We start from the raw sequence: 18,467 nt of genomic DNA, 5'->3' as shown, positions 1-18,467 counted from the left end.
AAAGTGAAGTCGCTCAGTCATGTCTGACTGTTAGCGACCCCATGGACTGTAGCCCACCAGGCTCCTCCATCCATGGGATTTTCCAGGCAAGAGTACTGGAGTGGGGTGCCATTGCCTTCTCCGGCAGTGAAGAGCTAACTGGGCGAAATTAGAGGTGGATGGAGAGCCAGTGCATCCTCAGAGCTGCTCAGTGAGGCTGAGAAGGTGTGAGAGGACAGGTGATGAGAGGTTGGGGTGATGTGTGGGGCGAGAAGTCAGGCCTGGGGAGCTGGCTGCCTCTCAGGTCCGCAAGCACCGTGACTCGAGCCTGAGACTTGGAAGCTGGAGTCGGCTGTCCTAGTTCTTCAGCTGCAGCAGCAGCTTCAGGGAAGTCTCCGTGACCCTGGCTCTTTTTTCCCCTGCGCTTATTCAGAACTATGAGCAGCCCTGTGAGGCAAGAGGGGATTCAGGGACCATTGGGGGGCTCTCTCCCTCCTTAAGAAACCTTCCTCTAGGTAGTCTTACACACGTAAGGGACAACTGCACATAAGGACACAAGATAGAAAGCTATTTTCAAATGAAATTCCAAGTAAGTAGTTTCTCATATATAAGAAACTTTTTAGTACTTTTTTTTTAATCTAAGAAGCATTTCTACCCCATTAGCAAAGACAAGAGAAAGCCATAATTTCCCTGTCCTCCCACTTTGAACTAAAAAAAAAAAAAATTCATGGCCTTTTTTCTTTTGAAAACATGAGTAATTTTCCTTTCTAGTTTTTGCCTTAACTAATTGCTTCTGATTTTCTTCTGTGTAATTAAACAATTCACATAAAATGTTTTTACATTAAGAAAACGTTTTCAGTTTTTGTAAGTACTTCTGCTAGTGCTGGTTGTCGAAATAGGTATGTGTCGTCTTTGACTTCATTATGGGATCTCCTTTAATTATTTGCCTTTCCTTCGCCTTTAAATTGGATATGAACATCAAATGTTTACACGCACGGGGAAGGGGTGGCCCTGGGGAAGGGGGATTGATCCAGACAGGCTCTGGATCTGTGCACTTGGCCACTCGTCCTGCTGTCCACAGCCATGGGGATGGACATGCGTGTGTTTGTAAGTGGATGAATAGCTGTGAGAAAGTGACACCTTGATCATTGTGACTCATCTCTCTTCTCCTGCCCCTGTGTTCAGCATCATTGTGAAAAGACAGTATTACCATTCGTCTGTATTGAAATGTTCTTACTCTTGTCGAGGAGAAGAATTTGAGCTTCTCTGCCTTGAACATCACGGCACAGTTACACAGCAATTTTTCCTCCAGATGTTTAACCACTTTGCGCTTTCTTGTCTCTCATGGGTCTGTGTCCTTGTCCCCGGGTTCTAGGTGGCCGTGGGAGACATCGTCAAAGTCGTCAACGGGCAGTACCTTCCAGCAGACGTGGTCCTGCTCTCCTCCAGGTCAGGTGGGCTCGTGGGCACGGCTTTGAAGTCGGTGTTGAGAACAGTAGAGTGTCCCCTGGTGCCTGGAGAGGACTCCGGTCACCTTCTGTCCATCTCCGGGTCACCACCCCCTCCCACTCTCCTCCTTTTACCCCTTTGCGTTGTCCTGCCTTCACATTGTACTTTTTCCTGAACTTTTCTGTTTTTTGACTCATTTTCATCTCGTGGCTGTTCTGGGCTATTCCTCATTGGTAGGGAAACATTTCAGAGCAGTGGAGTGATGTGTTGAGTAGCATCGAGGTCACAGAGTCTCTGAAACTTGAGGACCAGCTCTGATGGAGGGTCTGGCCCAGCAGCCTTCCCCAGAATCCAGGCCTCCATTCACTGGAGGTTCAGAGACCACAGGCATTTCTCAGTGTCCATGTGACTTGCAGATGGCCCATATTTTGCCCCCTTTCTGTCCAAGCATCATTGCCTTGTTTTCTAGGTAATTTGTGTCATGGAGATGTCATCACCAAGGGGCATAAGTGATAGACATCTGAGTCCTTGACTTTCCCCTGGATGACACAAAAACATCTATCAGAGAAGAAAAGCCCAAATCAGGATAAGAATACACTTGAACTTGAGCTCAAGGTTAAACTAGATGCTGTATCGATGTGCTGCTGGGAATCAGCTGTCACACTGGGTGTGTGTAATTTGAGTGCAGACAGACTTTCTTTTATGGGACCGGATCACTCATTTTGTCATATTTTAAGCCTTAGCATGAATTTTCTCCTTGAGATAAGAAGCTTAATAAAAGCACCCCAGCCCTGTAGAGCAGGAAAAGCACTGTATACGCTGGGGCAGGGCTCATGTTTGTCCCTAATGATCAGTAACCAAGAAACTCAGAAATAGTAAAACGTTGATCACTTGATGGTTTGGGTTATGAGGATTGGATGTGACCCTCAGAAAGCCTGGTTTGAAGGCAGCGTGTCTGAGCAGACGTCACGTCACCCCTGTGCTTGCTGGTGTGTGCGCCAAGCCACCTGCTGAGCACGTTAGCCCATCTAACCTTCCCAGCAACCCTAGACATCCCTGCTTGGTCCATGAGAAATCATGGGATGCAGAGAGATGGGACAGCTGACTGAGGTCACAACGCCAGGAAGGGCAGTGCCAGGAGACCGTACTTGGCTGCTGGTCATAGAATCTGTTCTCTTAACCCGGAACTCTGCTGCCCAGATCTGAATATCTGAACTCGGGGCGTAGTCTCTGCCATGCTTATGTTTCTTCTTTGAATTCTCTGTCCTTGAAACTAGGTGTTTTGAGTAAAAATTTGCCTGTAGACATTGTAAAAACCGTAGAAGGAAAAGGCCTGCAATCCCCTGCCATGATTTCTCAGCTCCTCCGGCAGCGATCTCGTTCAGAAGCCGCGTGTGCGGCTCTTGTGGGCGGGCAGCTCTTGTGGTCAAGAGCAAGCCGGCCTCCGACTTTCAGGGTCCCTGAGCCCACTGGGCCGGTCTTAGCTGGGACATCTTGTATACTTCCCATCACGTGCCTGTTCCCTTCGGTTCCTCCTCTGTTACTTCTGCCCACGTGAGGTCAGGTGCCGTCGTGTGCGGCCCTTGTGGGCGGATCGCTGGACTAGAGTGCCCATCTGTCTGCCCGGTCAGTCGCTGCTCCTGCGGCGGTCGATTCTGACACCCCTGTGAGGGTCCGCCAGCAGAGTTTCCGTGGTGGAGGCTCCGTCAGCTGTGACGTGCCGGAGTGGAGCTTACTCAACTTGGCCGTTTTGTTTTCTCTCTCCTTAGTGAACCTCAGGCAATGTGTTACGTTGAAACAGCCAATCTGGACGGGGAGACGAACCTTAAAATACGTCAGGTAACGTGGCCCTTTACCACTTGCAGCGACACGGAGCGCAGATTGTAAAGGCGCTTCCTACAGGTTAACCGTCGGTGCTGTTTCCAGAGTAAACAAAACGTTCAGTCACAAAAGGTTATGCCTTCACCCTGATAGGATCCGTGGGAAGAGCACGGTTAGGAGAGGGATTCCTTGGGAGTGATGACAAAACTAGAAAAAGTGGGCTTCATTAGAGCGCAGGCCACGCAGGGAGCCATGTCTTGGCTTATATCTCACTGGACTCTCCACATGTTCAGGTGGCTGGAAAGGGATTCTGGGAGAGGCAGTGGGCTGCACGTGCAGTGGACAGAGGACCCAGATGGGCTCCGGGTGCCTCACTGGACTTTGTTGTTTTCATGGAGATTCTAATTCTAGGAGTAGTATATTAGATTTCCAGTGTACAAAAATGTCCATGCCTTAAATAAAGTTATTCTTACCACATATTTTAATTCTTGAATGGAGATTAGTCTTTACTAGAAAAGTTTTAAGCTTCAACTAACAATGATTCATTTTGACACTTCAGTTTTCTGCGGTACCAAGAGGAATTTGATGATTCTGTCCACATAGTTTTCATTTCTGTGTTAGATATTTGGCTTAGACATTTTATTTTTCTCTTTAGAGAAGAGTTACAGGGCATTACACATCACAGTGTATTAAAGGGGTCCTTTATGCTGTGTTTATGGTCATGTCAGGATACTGCTAATGAAGGATGCTTTCTGTAAGGTGTTTTGGTGTGCTAATTATCATACGGAAGCTCCAGTACTTGGCCACCTGACGCGAAAAGCTGACTCAGTGGAAAAGACCTTGATGCTGGGAAAGATTGAAGGCAGGAAGAAAAGGGGACGACAGAGGATGAGATGGTTGGATAGCATCACCGATCAATGGACATGAGTTTGAGCAAACTCTGGGAGACAATGAAGGACAGGGCAGCCTGGTGTGCTGCCGTCTGTGGGGTCTCAAAGAGTTGGACAGGATGTGTCAGCATAGTAGTAGAGTCTTGACTTTCTGCTTTGTTGAATTTTTTGAACCTTTTCTATTCGGTTGCTGGGGCCAAAGCCACCTATGACCCATCCTAAGGGGTTGATACGTTTGAGGACCCCCCTCCCCCAAAACTATTCCATTTTAGTCGATTTAGTCTTCCCTTTGGGTTAACAGTAGGGGTGCTGAGTGTCGTTCCTAAGCCTGGAAGGTTGTGTTCAGTTTCCTCTTGGGGGTTGAACGTTTTAGGGTTTGAGTCACACTGCGGACATGCAGACGAGGGAGGTGCTGATGAAGTTGTCTGGGACCATAGAGTGCGAAGGGCCCAATCGCCACCTCTACGACTTCACCGGGAACTTGAACTTGGATGGGAAAAGGTACCACTTCCTCTTGTCTTGGTGGTTTTTATTTTAATCCTTCACGTGACTTAAGAATTATATGTAGGAGCTTTGGGAAATATCAGTTTGTCTTCTGGTTTCATAATGTCTTAAAACAGATTTCTCCATGTTGAGCTTTTTTCGAAACACCATTTTAAATCAATTTAAGCCTTTCCTGGAATTTAAGGAAAGACCTGATTTTTGGCAAGGAAATGTCACAAGGGTCTGAAATGAGGTTCACAAAACTCACCTGGTGTGTCTGTCTCTGTGTATTACCCATCAGGTAAAAGCCTCGCTGGTTCTTTTTTTGTTTTTTGGTTTTTTTTTAAGACTCGTTGGTTTTGAGTGCATAGAGTTGTGCAGAAAAGCAGAAGAGAGGTGTCTGAAGTGTATAAAGGCTAACAGTTATTACAGAAACATCCTTTTTATTTATCTTTTTGCTTGCTTCTAAGTAGTCTATGCTTTTAGCAAGTTAAATGAAAGGACAACTGTCCTCCCATTAGAATGTTCATGGCCCTGTCGTCTGTATTCTGTCATCCTTGTCCTCTTGGCATTTGCTTTATCATTTGAGTCATTTTTTGTCATCATGTTGGGGTGCAGTGTCTCTCTTCTGCTCATCTTTCATCATCATGCCTGTTACTAGCGCTCCCCACCTTCACATTTGAACAGACCCAAAGGGAAAGGACCCAGCCATAGGTATCAACCTAAGATAACTCTGACAACTCTTAAGTGTGACAGCTCTCTTGGTCTCATGCAGTCCGCAGAGCAATTCTGTAGACTATCTTTTAAAATTTCTAAATTCTCACTCAGGCTTTTATTTAATGAAGTCATCTTTAACAGATCTGATATTATAGCTTTGGTGTTTTTTTTTTTTTTTTGCCCTATAATCTGTAAACTGACTTTCCCAAATGAATAAACTTCTGGTTATCTTAGCAAGTTTCTTTTTGGATATCGAGTTTCCTAATAGAGTTATACGGAGAAGGCAATGGCACCCCACTCCAGTACTCTTGCCTGGAAAAGCGCATGGACGGAGGAGTCTGGTAGGCTGCAGTCCATGGGGTCGCTAAGAGTTAGACATGACTGAGTGACTTCACTTTCACTTTTCACTTTCATGCATTGGAGAAGGAGATGGCAACCCACTCCAGTGTTCTTGCCTAGAGGATCCCAGGGACGGGGGAGCCTGGTGAGCTGCCGTCTATGGGGTCGCACAGAGTCAGACACGACTGAAGTGACTTAGCAGCAGCAGCAATAGAATTATAAGAGACAATACTTCCTCTTAATGTTTTAAAGGAAAAAAAAATAAAGAAACCTTTTCTGTGTTGATGAATTGATGAGGTCAGCCTTTCTGTGTGGGTCTCTTCTGGGGTAGATTAAGCCAGCGGTAACCTTTATGGCCCCCGTGTCGCAGTGAAGTAGTCTGAATTTGACTAAAGGAAACACTTCATTTATTGTGGGCTTTTGTTTAAGGGGAAAGCTCATGCTCATTTTTTTTGAACTCTCATTGAATATAAATATTGTTTCTTGTTTTTAGCCCTGTTGCCCTTGGGCCGGACCAGATCTTATTGAGAGGCACACAGCTTAGAAACACTCAATGGGGCTTCGGCATAGTTGTCTACACTGGACATGACACCAAGCTCATGCAGGTAAAACATTTCTGTGCTGAGAAACAATGCCGATTTTAGTCTTTTTTTTTCCTGTTTTTTTTTTTTTTTTTAATGGAGCAGAGGGTGGAAAATGCATATGTTGCATTTAAGAGGCTCGAGTTTTGTCTGTGAACCTAAATTTGGAAAGGAGGGGCCTTTATTTTGGTTCCCAGGTGGTTTTTCCTGGTTTTCTTTTATTGTATCAGGTATTTGTTACCTCTTGCCTGAAATATCCACCGTCTTTATTTTCTGGATCTAATGGGACAATCAGTCCTCGCCTTTTTTGCCTTCAAACTCAAGGCAGGGGATTTGTTCTAACTTCTTTATTTTTCTCTCTACTTCTCCTTCTCGCACGATTGATTGAGATTTTATAGGAAACTGTCTTATTTAAATGAATTGCAGGCAGTTGAAAATCAGTTAGTTCTGAAATCATGTTTGTTCTTTGTATCCTATACCAAAGAGAAAAAGTACTAAAATGATTTTGTTCCTCTCCCTGTTCATTTTTTAAAGATTATTATTATCATCAGGATTGGCTTTTCAACCTGTCTGCCCTTTTGTATAATGTCCGAGGCACATGTTTGGTGATATTCCTTGATTTAAAAGTGTTTAGTGGCCACCATGCACCATGTCTTGTGGCAGGCTGTGTGGATACAAAAGTGAAAGGCCCAGTCTTGCCCCTCCCCCCCAGAGAGTTAGATAGACCGAGGAGTGATGGGGATTGCAGAGTGGAGAGATGATTGTGTGATGCAGGTCATTCCCGAGGGTCACGGGTCCATGGGGACTTTCCAGGTGGCTCAGTGGTGAAGAATCCACCTGTCAATGCAGGAGACACAAGAGATGAGGATTCAGTCCCTGAGCTGGGAAGATTCCTTGGAGTAGGAGATGGCAACCCGCTCCAGTATTCTTGCCTGGAAATTCCGTGGGCAGAGGAGCCTGGAGGACTACAGTCCATGGGGTCACATAGAGTTGGACGTGACTGAGCATGCACGCACACACACACGCACACACACACACACACACACACACACACCAGGTCCATATGGAAGGCCAACCAGCCCAGCTTAGGAGGTGTCATTTGACCAGATACCAAGAAGCACATTTTAGATGTTGAATTGAAGAACAGAGGCTGTTGTGTTGGTCCACTCTTGAAGGTCAAATGATATAGAAGGAGAGAGTTAGCTATTGATTAGGACCAATGGTGGAGAAGGCGATGGCACCCCACTCCAGTACTCTTGCTTGGAAAATCCCATGGATGGAGAAGCCTGGTGGGCTGCGGTCCTTGGGGTGGCGAAGACTTGGACACAACTGAGCGACTTCACTTTCACTTTTCACTTTCATGCATTAGAGAAGGAAATGGCAACCCACTCCAGTGTTCTTGCCTGGAGAATCCCAGGAACGGGGGAGCCTGGTGAGCTGCCGTCTATGGGGTCACATGGAGTCAGACACGACTGAAGTGATTTAGCAGCAGCAGCAGCAGGACCAATGGAGTGATATAGCCCAGTGTTGACACCAGCTGGTCACTGCAATGCAGACAGGAGAGGGAGATCGGGGGGGATTAGAAGGGCTGAGACTCACTGAAGTGGAGGAAGATTGATGAGTGATAGGCCTCTGTGCAGGGCACTTGGCTTTGACCTCCCGGGGCAGAGGGTTTGTGGAGTGGGGGACCCAGACCTGATTCCCAGGGGGTAAGATGCTAAAGGAAAGCTGTCGGAGGCTATTGAGGAGTGATGGACGATGCAGGGACCACAGCATTTGGTGACTGTAGGATGAGGGCCAGGTAGAGAGGGACGCCGAAGCCAGTGGCTCGAGTCCTCAGGGAGTGGGGGGAGGCAAGAGTTGGTGGACTTGCTGGGGGAAGGGGCAGAAGGTGGTGTAGCTAATGCAGGAATGTTACATGTGGGTTTTAAACACAGCACTGGAGGAAGAAAGTGTCAGAGTATTTGGGGGTCCTGAGTAGACGCTTAGTAACACTGTCTTCTGCAGCATGGGAGTCGGCACAGAGACCCCTCTGCCGGGGGAACCTCCCAGGAAGCGTGGGTGAGGCAGGGGCAGGGAGGAGGGCCTGGGGCCTAGGGCAGTCCTGGTGTTGGAGGCAGGCGGGTTGCTGCAGAGGGCGTGCTGGGCAGGAGGGGTCCATGGCAGCTCACAGAGAGAGGAGCTGGTGAGTGCTGGGAGGCAGCTCCTGAGTGGGTGAAGACTTGTGCTTACCTGGGATACACCTGCTCCAGCCTTCCTGCAGTTCCTCACCTGTCCACCAGCGCTGATCAGAACACGTGAAGTGTGTGGGTTTGGAACGGCTGTGCGGAAGACCTGATCTCTGTGAATAGCTTAGTGCCCTGCCACCTGCGGAGGGTCCTCACCCTGCCCCAGCCCGGCATCAGCAGCCAGCGGCCAGAGCTGGAAGCTCTGGCGGCCACACTTCACCTCCGTCTTTATGATGAAGTGACAGAGCATGAGGCTCAGATTTGGGCAGGGCCCTGAGGCTAGTTTTCAGGTTGTGCATTTTACAAATGTGACCACTCGCTAATATTCCTTGTACCCTGAGTGGTTCTTTTTTCAGGGTGCAGTACTGTTTCTCTATGGAAATCTTGGGCTTCCCTGCTGGCTCAGTGGGTAAAGAGCCCACCTGCAATGTAGGAGACTCAGGAGATGTGTGTTCTGTCCCTGGGTTGGGAAGATCCCCTGGAGAAGGAAATGACAACCCACTCCAGTGTTCTTGCCCGAAAAAATCCCATGGACAAAGGAGCCTGGCTGGCTAGAGTCTGTAGGATCACAGAGTCATACACGACTGAGCGACTAAGCGCGCTGTTTCTCTAGACCGTGTGTTGGTAATACAACTTTGTTAACTAAGGTGTAAGAGATAATTAAGTGACGCTCAAGAGTGATTCTGCCCTCCCTTCAGTGAACAAGGTACACTACGTGAACTCATGACGTCTGTGTCCCCTGAGTGTGCAGGGCACCTTCCTTGCCTCTGCATATGGTAAGCCTCTTTGTGAGGCTTCTTCCATGTTGACTGCTCAAGTGCAGAATAATGGAAAGCCCCAGGAACAGCTGTGCTACGGTTGCTGTGCCTTTAGGGCTAAAACAACAAGTGAAGATAATGAGCTTTTGAAAGGAATATAATACAACACACGTAGCTGGAAGCCATCCTGTTTGTGAAATAACATTTCCCGTCTGTACTTGTGCTGCTTGACCGGAGAGAGGAAACACTGTTGCTTTAGGGTTCTTCTTTTTTGTTTTTTTCAACCCTCACCTCAATGGCTTTCACTCTTCAGAGTTCCCTCATTTCATGTGGAGAGTACTTACTGGTAAAAAATATTTCAATGTCTGCTGTTTCTGTTGATTGATTGAATGGGAAAGAGATACCGTCACATTAATAACAGCAAATAGTGCCCCATCCATTGTTCCAAGAAACTTGCATTTATGAACTCACTGATTTCTCACAACAGTGCTATGAAGAATATGAATTGTTGTTCCCATTTTCTAGATGAGGACACAGGTGCAGAACCTAAGTAAGTTACCAAAGTTATATTCCCAGTAAGAGAGAGCTGGGATTCAAATCTAGGCAGTCTGGCTCCTTGTTCTGACCAGTGCCTTGCTGACTGTTTTCTTAGAAGGGAATCAAACGTGTAAAGTTCAGGCCTGATTTAAGATTTTGCAAAATCTGATGTTTTGGCCTGTTTCTATTTAGAACTCCATCACTCAGAAGTAGCAGTATTTTCTGAGAATTTTGGAGAGGAACTTAAATCAGATTCCTACTTGCATTATTATAGGCTCATCGCTACAAGGAGAAATGCTTAGGGAAGGGGGGTCAGCACATAGATCTTGTGTCCCCTAAGTGCATGGGCTGAAGCCGGAAGTTTTGGGTTGTTGCTCTTGTGTTTAATGAAACACAGCTTCTCTTAACCCAGTTAACTGGCCAGGATTCAAACACTGGGAGAGACCAGAAGTTATTAAACTTACAGAGTCACAGAAATAATGTTTATTGTAAATTTTTTGCTACTTGTATCTCCAATGAATGTTTATTAAAAATAACTTTTAAAAGATTGGGGTAGGCAGTCTTGAAACGGGTCTTCTGGCTCATGCCATGAGGCCAAAGGTGATGTGTCAACCCTGTCAACTTTGAGATGATATTTGATAAGTTGGCCTTTACTGATGGATTTCCATTTAGATTCCAGAGGAAAATTTTTAAAAAATCTTCAAAGGATGAATAATTTAGTGAACTATAAAGTGAAACCAAAATGAAGCTCCAGAATCACTGCAGATGGTGACTGCAACCATGAAATTGAAAGACACTTGTTCCTTGGAAGAAAAGCTTTGACAAACCTAGACAACATATTAAAAAGCAGAGACATTACTTTGCCAATGAAGGTCCATCAGTCAAAGCTATGGTTTTTCCAGTAGTCATGTATGGATGTGAGAGTTGGACTATAAAAAAACCTGAGTCCAAAGAACTGATGCTTTTGAACTGTGGTGTTGGAGAAGACTCTTGAGAGTCCGTTGGACAGCAAGGAGATCAGACCAGTCCATCCTAAAGGAGATTAGTCCTGAATATTCATTGGAAGGACTGATGTTGAAGCTGAAATTCCAATACTTTGGCCTCCTGATGTGAAGAGCTGACTCGTTGGAAAAGGCCCTGATGCTGGGAAAGATTGAAGGCAGGAGGAGAAGGGGACGACAGAAGATGAGATGGTTGGATGGCATCACCGACTCAATGGACATGAGTTTGAACAAGCTTCAGGAGTTGGTGACGGATAGGGAAGCCTAGCGTGCTGCAGTCCGTGGGGTCGCAAAGAATCAGACACAACTAAGCGACTGAACTGAACTGAAAGTGAAATGGAGAAAAGAGTATATAATGAAGGAAATGGTGCTATGCTGTTTGGATTCTTATAAGACTACAAAATCACTAGCTTTGTGACTCCTAGACTCCCCAGCCTCACAGAAAGCCATAGTGACAGTAGTCCTGGGTTTGGGGATAGAATTCAGATAAGTTTCAGCCTCCTGTGGTCTGAGATTCTCTATGGAACGTAGGAATGAGTCGCCTCTCATTTTTATCTTGATTTTGTTCTCACGTTGTGACTTTCAGGGACATTTCTATCCTAGCTCTGTTGGGGTTCGATAGATTGGGAAGAAGGAGGGAGAGAGTGGACTCGAGCTGGCACCATTTTTATGGCCAGTCAGTGCCCTGCAAGCATTCAGATCACCTGATCTTGCGACTCGGTGTCGCCTGTAGAGGGACAAGGCTCAGGACTCATGGGAGACTGGCGTGGAGCTCCCGCCACCCCACTCCCACTGTCCTCCCCTGGCTTCTGCTCTGTCTTCCTCCAGGAAGGGTTGTCACCATCTGCTGTATTACTGCGTCAGTTTCCTCTTGCTTCTACAACAAATCGCACAAATGCCGTGGCTTACGACCACACGAAGCTCTTACGTGACGTTCTGTAGGGCGGAGGTCTGATGAGGGTCTCACCCACATCATGGTGTTGGCCAGCAGCCTTCCTCTTTAGAACATTCCAGGAGGTTCCAGAGGAGACTCCTTTCTTGCGTTTCCCAGCCTCCTAGAGGCTGCCTGAATTTCTTGGATGGCAACCCACTCCAGTATTCTTGCCTGGAGAATCCCATGGACAGAGGAGCCTGGTGGGTTACAGACCATGGGGTTGCAAAGAGTTGGACATGACTGAGTGACTAAGCACATCCATCTTAGGGACTTCATGGCTCAGTGATCTGCCTGCCAATGCAGGAGACTCAGGTTTGATCCCTGGGTTGGGAAGATCTGGAGAAGGGAATGGCAACCCGCTCCAGTATTCTTGCTGGGAGATCCCATGGACAGAGGAGCCTGGTGGGCTTTAGTCCATGGGGTCATAAAGAGTCAGACATGGCTGAGGGACTAAACAGTAACATCCATCTTCAGAGCATCAGCACTGCATCTCTTCGGCCATCTGTCTGTAGTTATATCTCCCTCTGACCATAGCTGGGAAGGGATCTCCTCCTTCTCTGCTTTTGAAGACCTAAGTAATTAAATTGGGCCCATTTGGAGAATTGAGGTTAATCTCCCTAAGTCATACCAGAAAAGCCCCCTTGCCATATAAAGGAACATATTCGTGGTCCAGGTCATCTTGGGGAGGACCGTTATTCTGTTCACCACAGCTATCTTCAGAGATTTTCAAAAAATGACTTTGAGTGAATACCTGTCCATTGCAAACAGTTGTGTTGACTCTTCCACTGCAGAGGGTATACAGTTCCAAAGGTGACGTGCTGCTGCTAAGTCGCTTTAGTCGTGTCCAACTCTGTGCGACCCCATAGACGGGAGACCAGGAGGCGCCCCCGTCCCTGGGATTCTCCAGGCAAGAACACTGGAGTGGGTTGCCATTTCCTTCTCCAGTGCATGAAAGTGAAAAGTGAAAGGGAAGTCGCTCAGTCATGTCCGACTCTTAGCGACCCCATGGACTGCAGCCTACCAGGCTCCTCCATCCATAGGATTTTCCAGGCAAGAGTACTGGAGTGGGGTGCCGGTCCTCAAATCTGGTCTTAGTGAAGCTTTCTGGACTCACTCGCTTATTGTGTAGCTGGGCTGGTTTCCCCATCAGCAGTGAGAAAGCAGGCCATGAGCATTTACAGATGGCTGCACTGTCTTTCTGCTTTTGTTGTTGCTTCCTGCCCTTATTCTGTCTGTTGTTAGGACCTTAGGACTCTGTTCAGAATTCTCCTGGCCCCTCAAGCTTTCCTGACTCTTATTTGTTTCTTGTTCACAGTTTTCCAAATGAACTTTTCGTCTGTCCATTTATTTTTGACACCTACTGTTCTATTTTGCATTATTGATACTTGTGTTTGTGTATGTCTCCCCCCCACCCGCGTACCGCCCCAATTAAAATTTGAGCTACTGAGGTTAAAAAATAGCTCATCATGTGTTAATTACAGAGCTATCTTATTCCTTTGAAGATTCTAGATTTTCCTGATGTAGAATCTTTGTTTCAATTAGCAACATCTTGATTTCTTTAAAACTGGATGTAAATGACGTAGAACCTGCCATGTTCTAAGATCACACAAGTAGCTAATTTTTTGTTAAAATGTAGTCATAAGAAGTACAGACTGAATCGGGTAGAGTTGAGACGATTTTTAGAGTGTGTCTTCTGTGTTCTTTATGTAAAACTAGATGTTGATTGAGGTGCATAGTACGCTTTAAAATTTCTTTGTTTATTGGGCAAAGAAAATATGGTCTTTTTATATGCTGAATTTGGTTAACGTGCCTCCTTTTCCCCCTCCTCTTGGCCCTTGAGTGTGTTCTGTGACCCTTATTGACTTTAAATGCTCTTGTGCAGAATTCCACCAAAGCCCCTCTCAAGAGGTCGAATGTGGAGAAGGTAACCAACGTGCAGATCCTGGTGCTGTTCGGCATCCTCCTGGTCATGGCCCTGGTGAGCTCGGTGGGGGCCCTGTACTGGAACGGCTCTCAAGGAGGGAAGAACTGGTACATCAAGAAGATGGGTACGTGCTGGGCGGGCTGCTGGTTGACGTGGTCCATCCTTCCGAGTACGTGCCATCCTTTCTCCTTCTTCACCCTTGGGCAGTTGTACACAAAGCCCATCTTTTGAAGAACCGGAAGAACAGGAGTCTCGTGATAAAGTGAAGGTGGACTCACCTGGGGATTGCTGTATGTTCAGATGATTATTTCTTAAAGTTACTTATGTTTCGGCTGCACTGGGTCTTCACTGCTGCGTGCACGCTGGCTCTAGTTGCGGCAAGTGGCGGCTACTCCCTAGTGGTGACTTGCGGGCTCCTCCCTGTCGTGAGAAGGCACACGGGCTCCAGAGCCTGTGGGCTTCAGTACGTTTGGTGCCTGGGCTCTGAAGTTGTGGCACATGGGCTCAGTTGCCCCAAGGCTTGTGGAACTGAACACACATCCCCCGTACTGGCAGGCAGATTCTTAACCACTGGACCACCAGGAGAATCCCCGATGATTCCTTTTTGATTGTTAGTGTTGGAGTTATTTTCTTAGTGGTTGCTTTAGGAATTACGGCATAGGTCTTAATTCATCAGCATCGACTTCAGATTAATACTAACTCAATTCCGATAAAATACAGAAACTTTACTCCATTGTAGGTCTGTTCTCTCCCCTACTGTGTGTTGTTATTACCATGTGTATTATATCCGTCTTTGTTATCAAGCCAATAGTACAATGTTGTACTTACTGCCTACATAATTTTATGTCTCTTAAAGAAGCAAAAAGAAAAAAAAAGTGTATTTATAGAGTTGTTTCACTTTAACTTACTTATTTACTTTTATTCCCAGTTCTTTTCATTTCTTCCTGTGTTATCTGAGTTACCAACTTGTCATGTCTTTGCTTCACATACCTTCTTTTGTTTCCTGGCTTCTTTTTGCTGACATGTATTTTACATCGGGGCTTCCCTAGTGGCTGAGTAGGTAAAAAAAATTCTCCTGCTCTGCAGGAGACTGCTTGCAGTGCAAGAGACATGGGTTCAATCCCTGGGTTGAAAAGATCCCCTGGAGAAGGAAATGGCAGGCTACTCCAGTGTTCTTGACTGAAGAATCCCATGGACAGAGGAGACGGGTAGGCTACAGTCCATGGGGTCACAAAGAGTTGGACATGACTGAGCAGCTAAACCACCGGCTGCCATGTTACATGTAGATAAGTCCATCGTGCAATTTTATAATCTTTTACCACTTAAAAAATCCAAGTAAAAGTATAGAACATATGTAATTATATTCTTTTATAAGTACTTATATAATTCCCTTTATTGCCCTTGTTTCTTTATGTACATCGAATTGCTGTCTGGTGTCACTTCCTGTTGTCCTGGAGAATTTCCTTTGTTATTTCTTGTAAGGCCGACTAGATAGCAACAAATCATCCCAGGTTTTTATCTTGGACTTCTAGGGGGTCAGCATAGCTTAGAAGTCAGCCAGTGGGTGGTCAGAGGTTGTCCTGACCTTCCCTCGAGCCAGTGAGGGGCCAGTTGTTTGATCTGTGTGTGGCTTCGGAATTGGCCTCACTGATGGGAAGTTTAAAATCGACCTCACATTCAATCAGGGACTGGAGGCTCACGAGGACTTGTCCCGTCTCGTGAGCAGGTGCAGCCTTGCACATGGACCTGTGCGTGGACCACCAGGGCTGGCTGTAGTCTTAGCTAGTTTCCCTTGGCCATCTTTCCGCGGATCTGCCTGTTCAATTGCTGTCTCCTCTGCTGGTTTGTTTGCCCCTACTAGTATTGGGAGAGATTTGTCTTCCCTGATCAGGGATGTCTGTTGTTTTTTCACAGTGCCCTAGGCATGGCAGTTTTATGCTCTGCTTCAGATACTGTCGGATCCCTCAGGCTGTTCCTGTTCTGACAGTCTGTCCCACCCTGGGATAGAATTTACACAACGTGGGCTGGGGTGGGGGCGGGGATGAGAGTTGCCAGTCCTCAGGGCCCTCCCCACCTACCACCCAGAGCAGAACTTAAGCAACGTGGATCTGGGGGAGAGAAGGAAAAAACAGACTTTGGCTTAAATGCCAAAGTCTCCCACTCATTGAGATTGAGCAGTTATTCTTGAGTGCATGCTTTTGAATTTTTCGTGTGCTCTCTGATCGGTTTCTCAGCACTTTGAATGCTTGTTTTGATAGTTTGTCCAGTTTTATGGTTTCTTGTTTTGAGAGAGGATTTGCTAATCTCCTTCCACAGCAATTCCAGAAAAATAAATAAAATTTAATGACAAAATAAATAATGATAAGTTGAGTAACACATTTGAATTTTAAACTTTGAAGTATTTTCTTGGGATAATTATTATTCCCACCTTTCTTTATATTTTGGTTAAACTGATGAAGACATTTTTTTCCCCCTTTCCTAGATATCTCATATAGAAAGCTCACACATTTTGAACGGCCCAGGAAGACTCTTGTTGCCACTTTATAGATGGGAAAAGTCATTGGGACTTCTGTTGTTCAGTTCAGGCGATCAGTCATGTCCGACTCTTTGCGACTCTATGAATCGCAGCATGCCAGGCCTCTCTGTCCATCACCAACTCCCGGAGTTCACTCAGATTCACGTCCATCGAGTCAGTGATGCCATCCAGCCATCTCATCCTCTGTTGTCCCCTTCTCCTCCTGCCCCTGATCCCTCCCAGCATCAAAGTCTTTTCCAATGAGCCAACTCTTCGCATGAGGTGGCCAAAGTACTAGAGTTTCAGCTTCAGCATCATTCCTTCCAAAGAAATCCCAGGGCTGATCTCCTTCAGAATGGACTGGTTGGATCTCCTTGCAGTCCAAGGGACTCTCAAGAGTCTTCTCCAACACCACAGTTCAAAAGCATCAATTCTTTGGCACTCAGCCTTCTTCACAGTCCAACTCTCACATCCATACATGACCACAGGAAAAACCATAGCCTTGACTAGACGGACCTTAGTTGGCAAAGTAATGTCTCTGCTTTTGAATATGCTATCTAGGTTAGTTATAACTTTTCTCCCAAGGAGTAAGCGTCTTTTAATTTCATCCATCTGCAGTGATTTTGGAGACCCCAAAAATAAAGTCTGACACTGTTTCCACTGTTTCCCCATCTATTTCCCATGAAGTGATGGGACCGGATGCCATGATCTTCATTTTCTGAATGTTGAACTTTAAGCCAACTTTTTCACTCTCCTCTTTCACTTTCATCAAGAGGCTTTTGAGTTCCTCTTCACTTTCTGCCATAAGGGTGGTTTCATCTGCATATCTGAGGTTATTGATATTTCTCCCAGCAATCTTGATTCCAGCTTGTGTTTCTTCCAGTCCAGTGTTTCTCATGATGTACTCTGCATATAAGTCAAATAAACAGGATGACAATATACAGCCTTGACGTATTCCTTTCCCAATTTGGGACCAGTCTGTTGTTCCATGTCCAGTTCTAACTGTTGCTTCCTTACCTGCATGCACATTTCTCAAGAGGCAGGTCAGGTGGTCTGGTATTCCCATCTCTCTCAGAATTTTCCACAGTTTCTTGTGATCCACACAGTCAAAGGCTTTGGCATAGTCAATAAACCAGAAATAAATGTTTTTCTGGAACTCTCTTGCTTTTTCCATGATCCAGCGGATGTTGGCAATTTGATCTCTGGTTCCTCTGCCTTTTCTAAAACCAGCTTGAACATCAGGAAGTTCACGGTTCACGTATTGCTGAAGCCTGGCTTGGAGAATTTTGAGCATTACTTTACTAGCGTGTGAGATGAGTACAATTGTGTGGTAGTTTGAGCATTCTTTGGCATTTCCTTTCTTTGTGATTGGAGTGAAAACTGACCTTTTCCAGTCCTGTGGCCACTGCCGAGTTTTCCAAATTTGCTGGCATATTGAGTGAAGCTCAACTGGAATGCCATCACCTCCACTAGCTTTGTTTGTAGTGATGCTTTTTAAGGCCCACTTGACTTCACATTCCAGGATGTCTGGCTCTAGATGAGTGATCACACCATCGTGACTATCTGGGTCATGAGGATCTTTTTTGTACAGTTCTTGTGTATTCTTGCCACCTCTTCTTGATATCTTCTGCTTCTCTTAGGTCCATACCATTTCTGTCCTTTATCGAGCCCATCTTTGCATGAACTGTTCCCTTGGTATCTCTAATTTTCTTGAAGAGATCTCTAGTCTTTCCCATTCTGTTCTTAGGTTGGGTGAAAATTCCTTAATTTTGGTTGTTAAAACATGGATTTCAACCGTGTTGTATGTTTAGATTCAAACGTGAAGACAGATGAATTTGAATATGTATTAGTTGCAGCATGTCATTGCTTAGGTACATAAACAACAGTGACACTATACTGATATATAAGCTTTGTGGAAATTGTCATTTAAATTGCTCAGCTGACATCAAACTCCAGTACTAGCTGCATGATTTACAGTGAAGAATTTACCTATTTTTTTTTTTCTATTCAGTGCTTTATGCCTTGTCATCCCTAGGGTGAAGTCTGAGTAGCTCCAGTAAAAGCCATCAGACTTCCCATTTGTGCCATCCGTATCAGAGCTTTGACTTCAGAGAACTCTCCTCTTTGACACTCAGAGACCCTGTACCTCTGCCTCCTCTCCTGGTCCCTCCTCCCGCCTTAGCTGATTCGGCTTCAGATTCTTCCTCTAGGGCCCACGCTCCATTAAGACATTCTTTCTCTTGTCTTCTGTAAATAGGCTCAAAGCTTCCTGTCTGCCTCCCTGTCTGCACCTATTTTGCCTGTTCACACT

At 45.9% G+C, this 18,467-nt stretch overlaps 1 protein-coding gene across 2 annotated transcripts in view; it reads left to right on the top strand.

Annotated features, from left to right (window-relative positions):
* The window catches only part of ATP8A2 (ATPase phospholipid transporting 8A2), a 402,437-nt gene that overhangs the window by 38,656 nt on the left and 345,314 nt on the right, over positions 1 to 18,467 (top strand). For both annotated transcript variants that reach the window (XM_068984498.1, XM_068984497.1), the window contains exons 6-10: positions 1,355 to 1,428; positions 3,198 to 3,267; positions 4,513 to 4,640; positions 6,172 to 6,283; positions 13,600 to 13,765. In XM_068984498.1, coding sequence (XP_068840599.1) covers positions 1,355 to 1,428; positions 3,198 to 3,267; positions 4,513 to 4,640; positions 6,172 to 6,283; positions 13,600 to 13,765 — 550 coding nt within the window. The remainder of the gene's footprint in view (positions 1 to 1,354; positions 1,429 to 3,197; positions 3,268 to 4,512; positions 4,641 to 6,171; positions 6,284 to 13,599; positions 13,766 to 18,467) is intronic.

The sequence above is a fragment of the Capricornis sumatraensis genome, chromosome 12 (genome assembly GCF_032405125.1).
Source record: "Capricornis sumatraensis isolate serow.1 chromosome 12, serow.2, whole genome shotgun sequence".
Taxonomy (NCBI): domain Eukaryota; kingdom Metazoa; phylum Chordata; class Mammalia; order Artiodactyla; family Bovidae; genus Capricornis; species Capricornis sumatraensis.
This window is presented reverse-complemented; position numbering and strand designations above follow the sequence as displayed.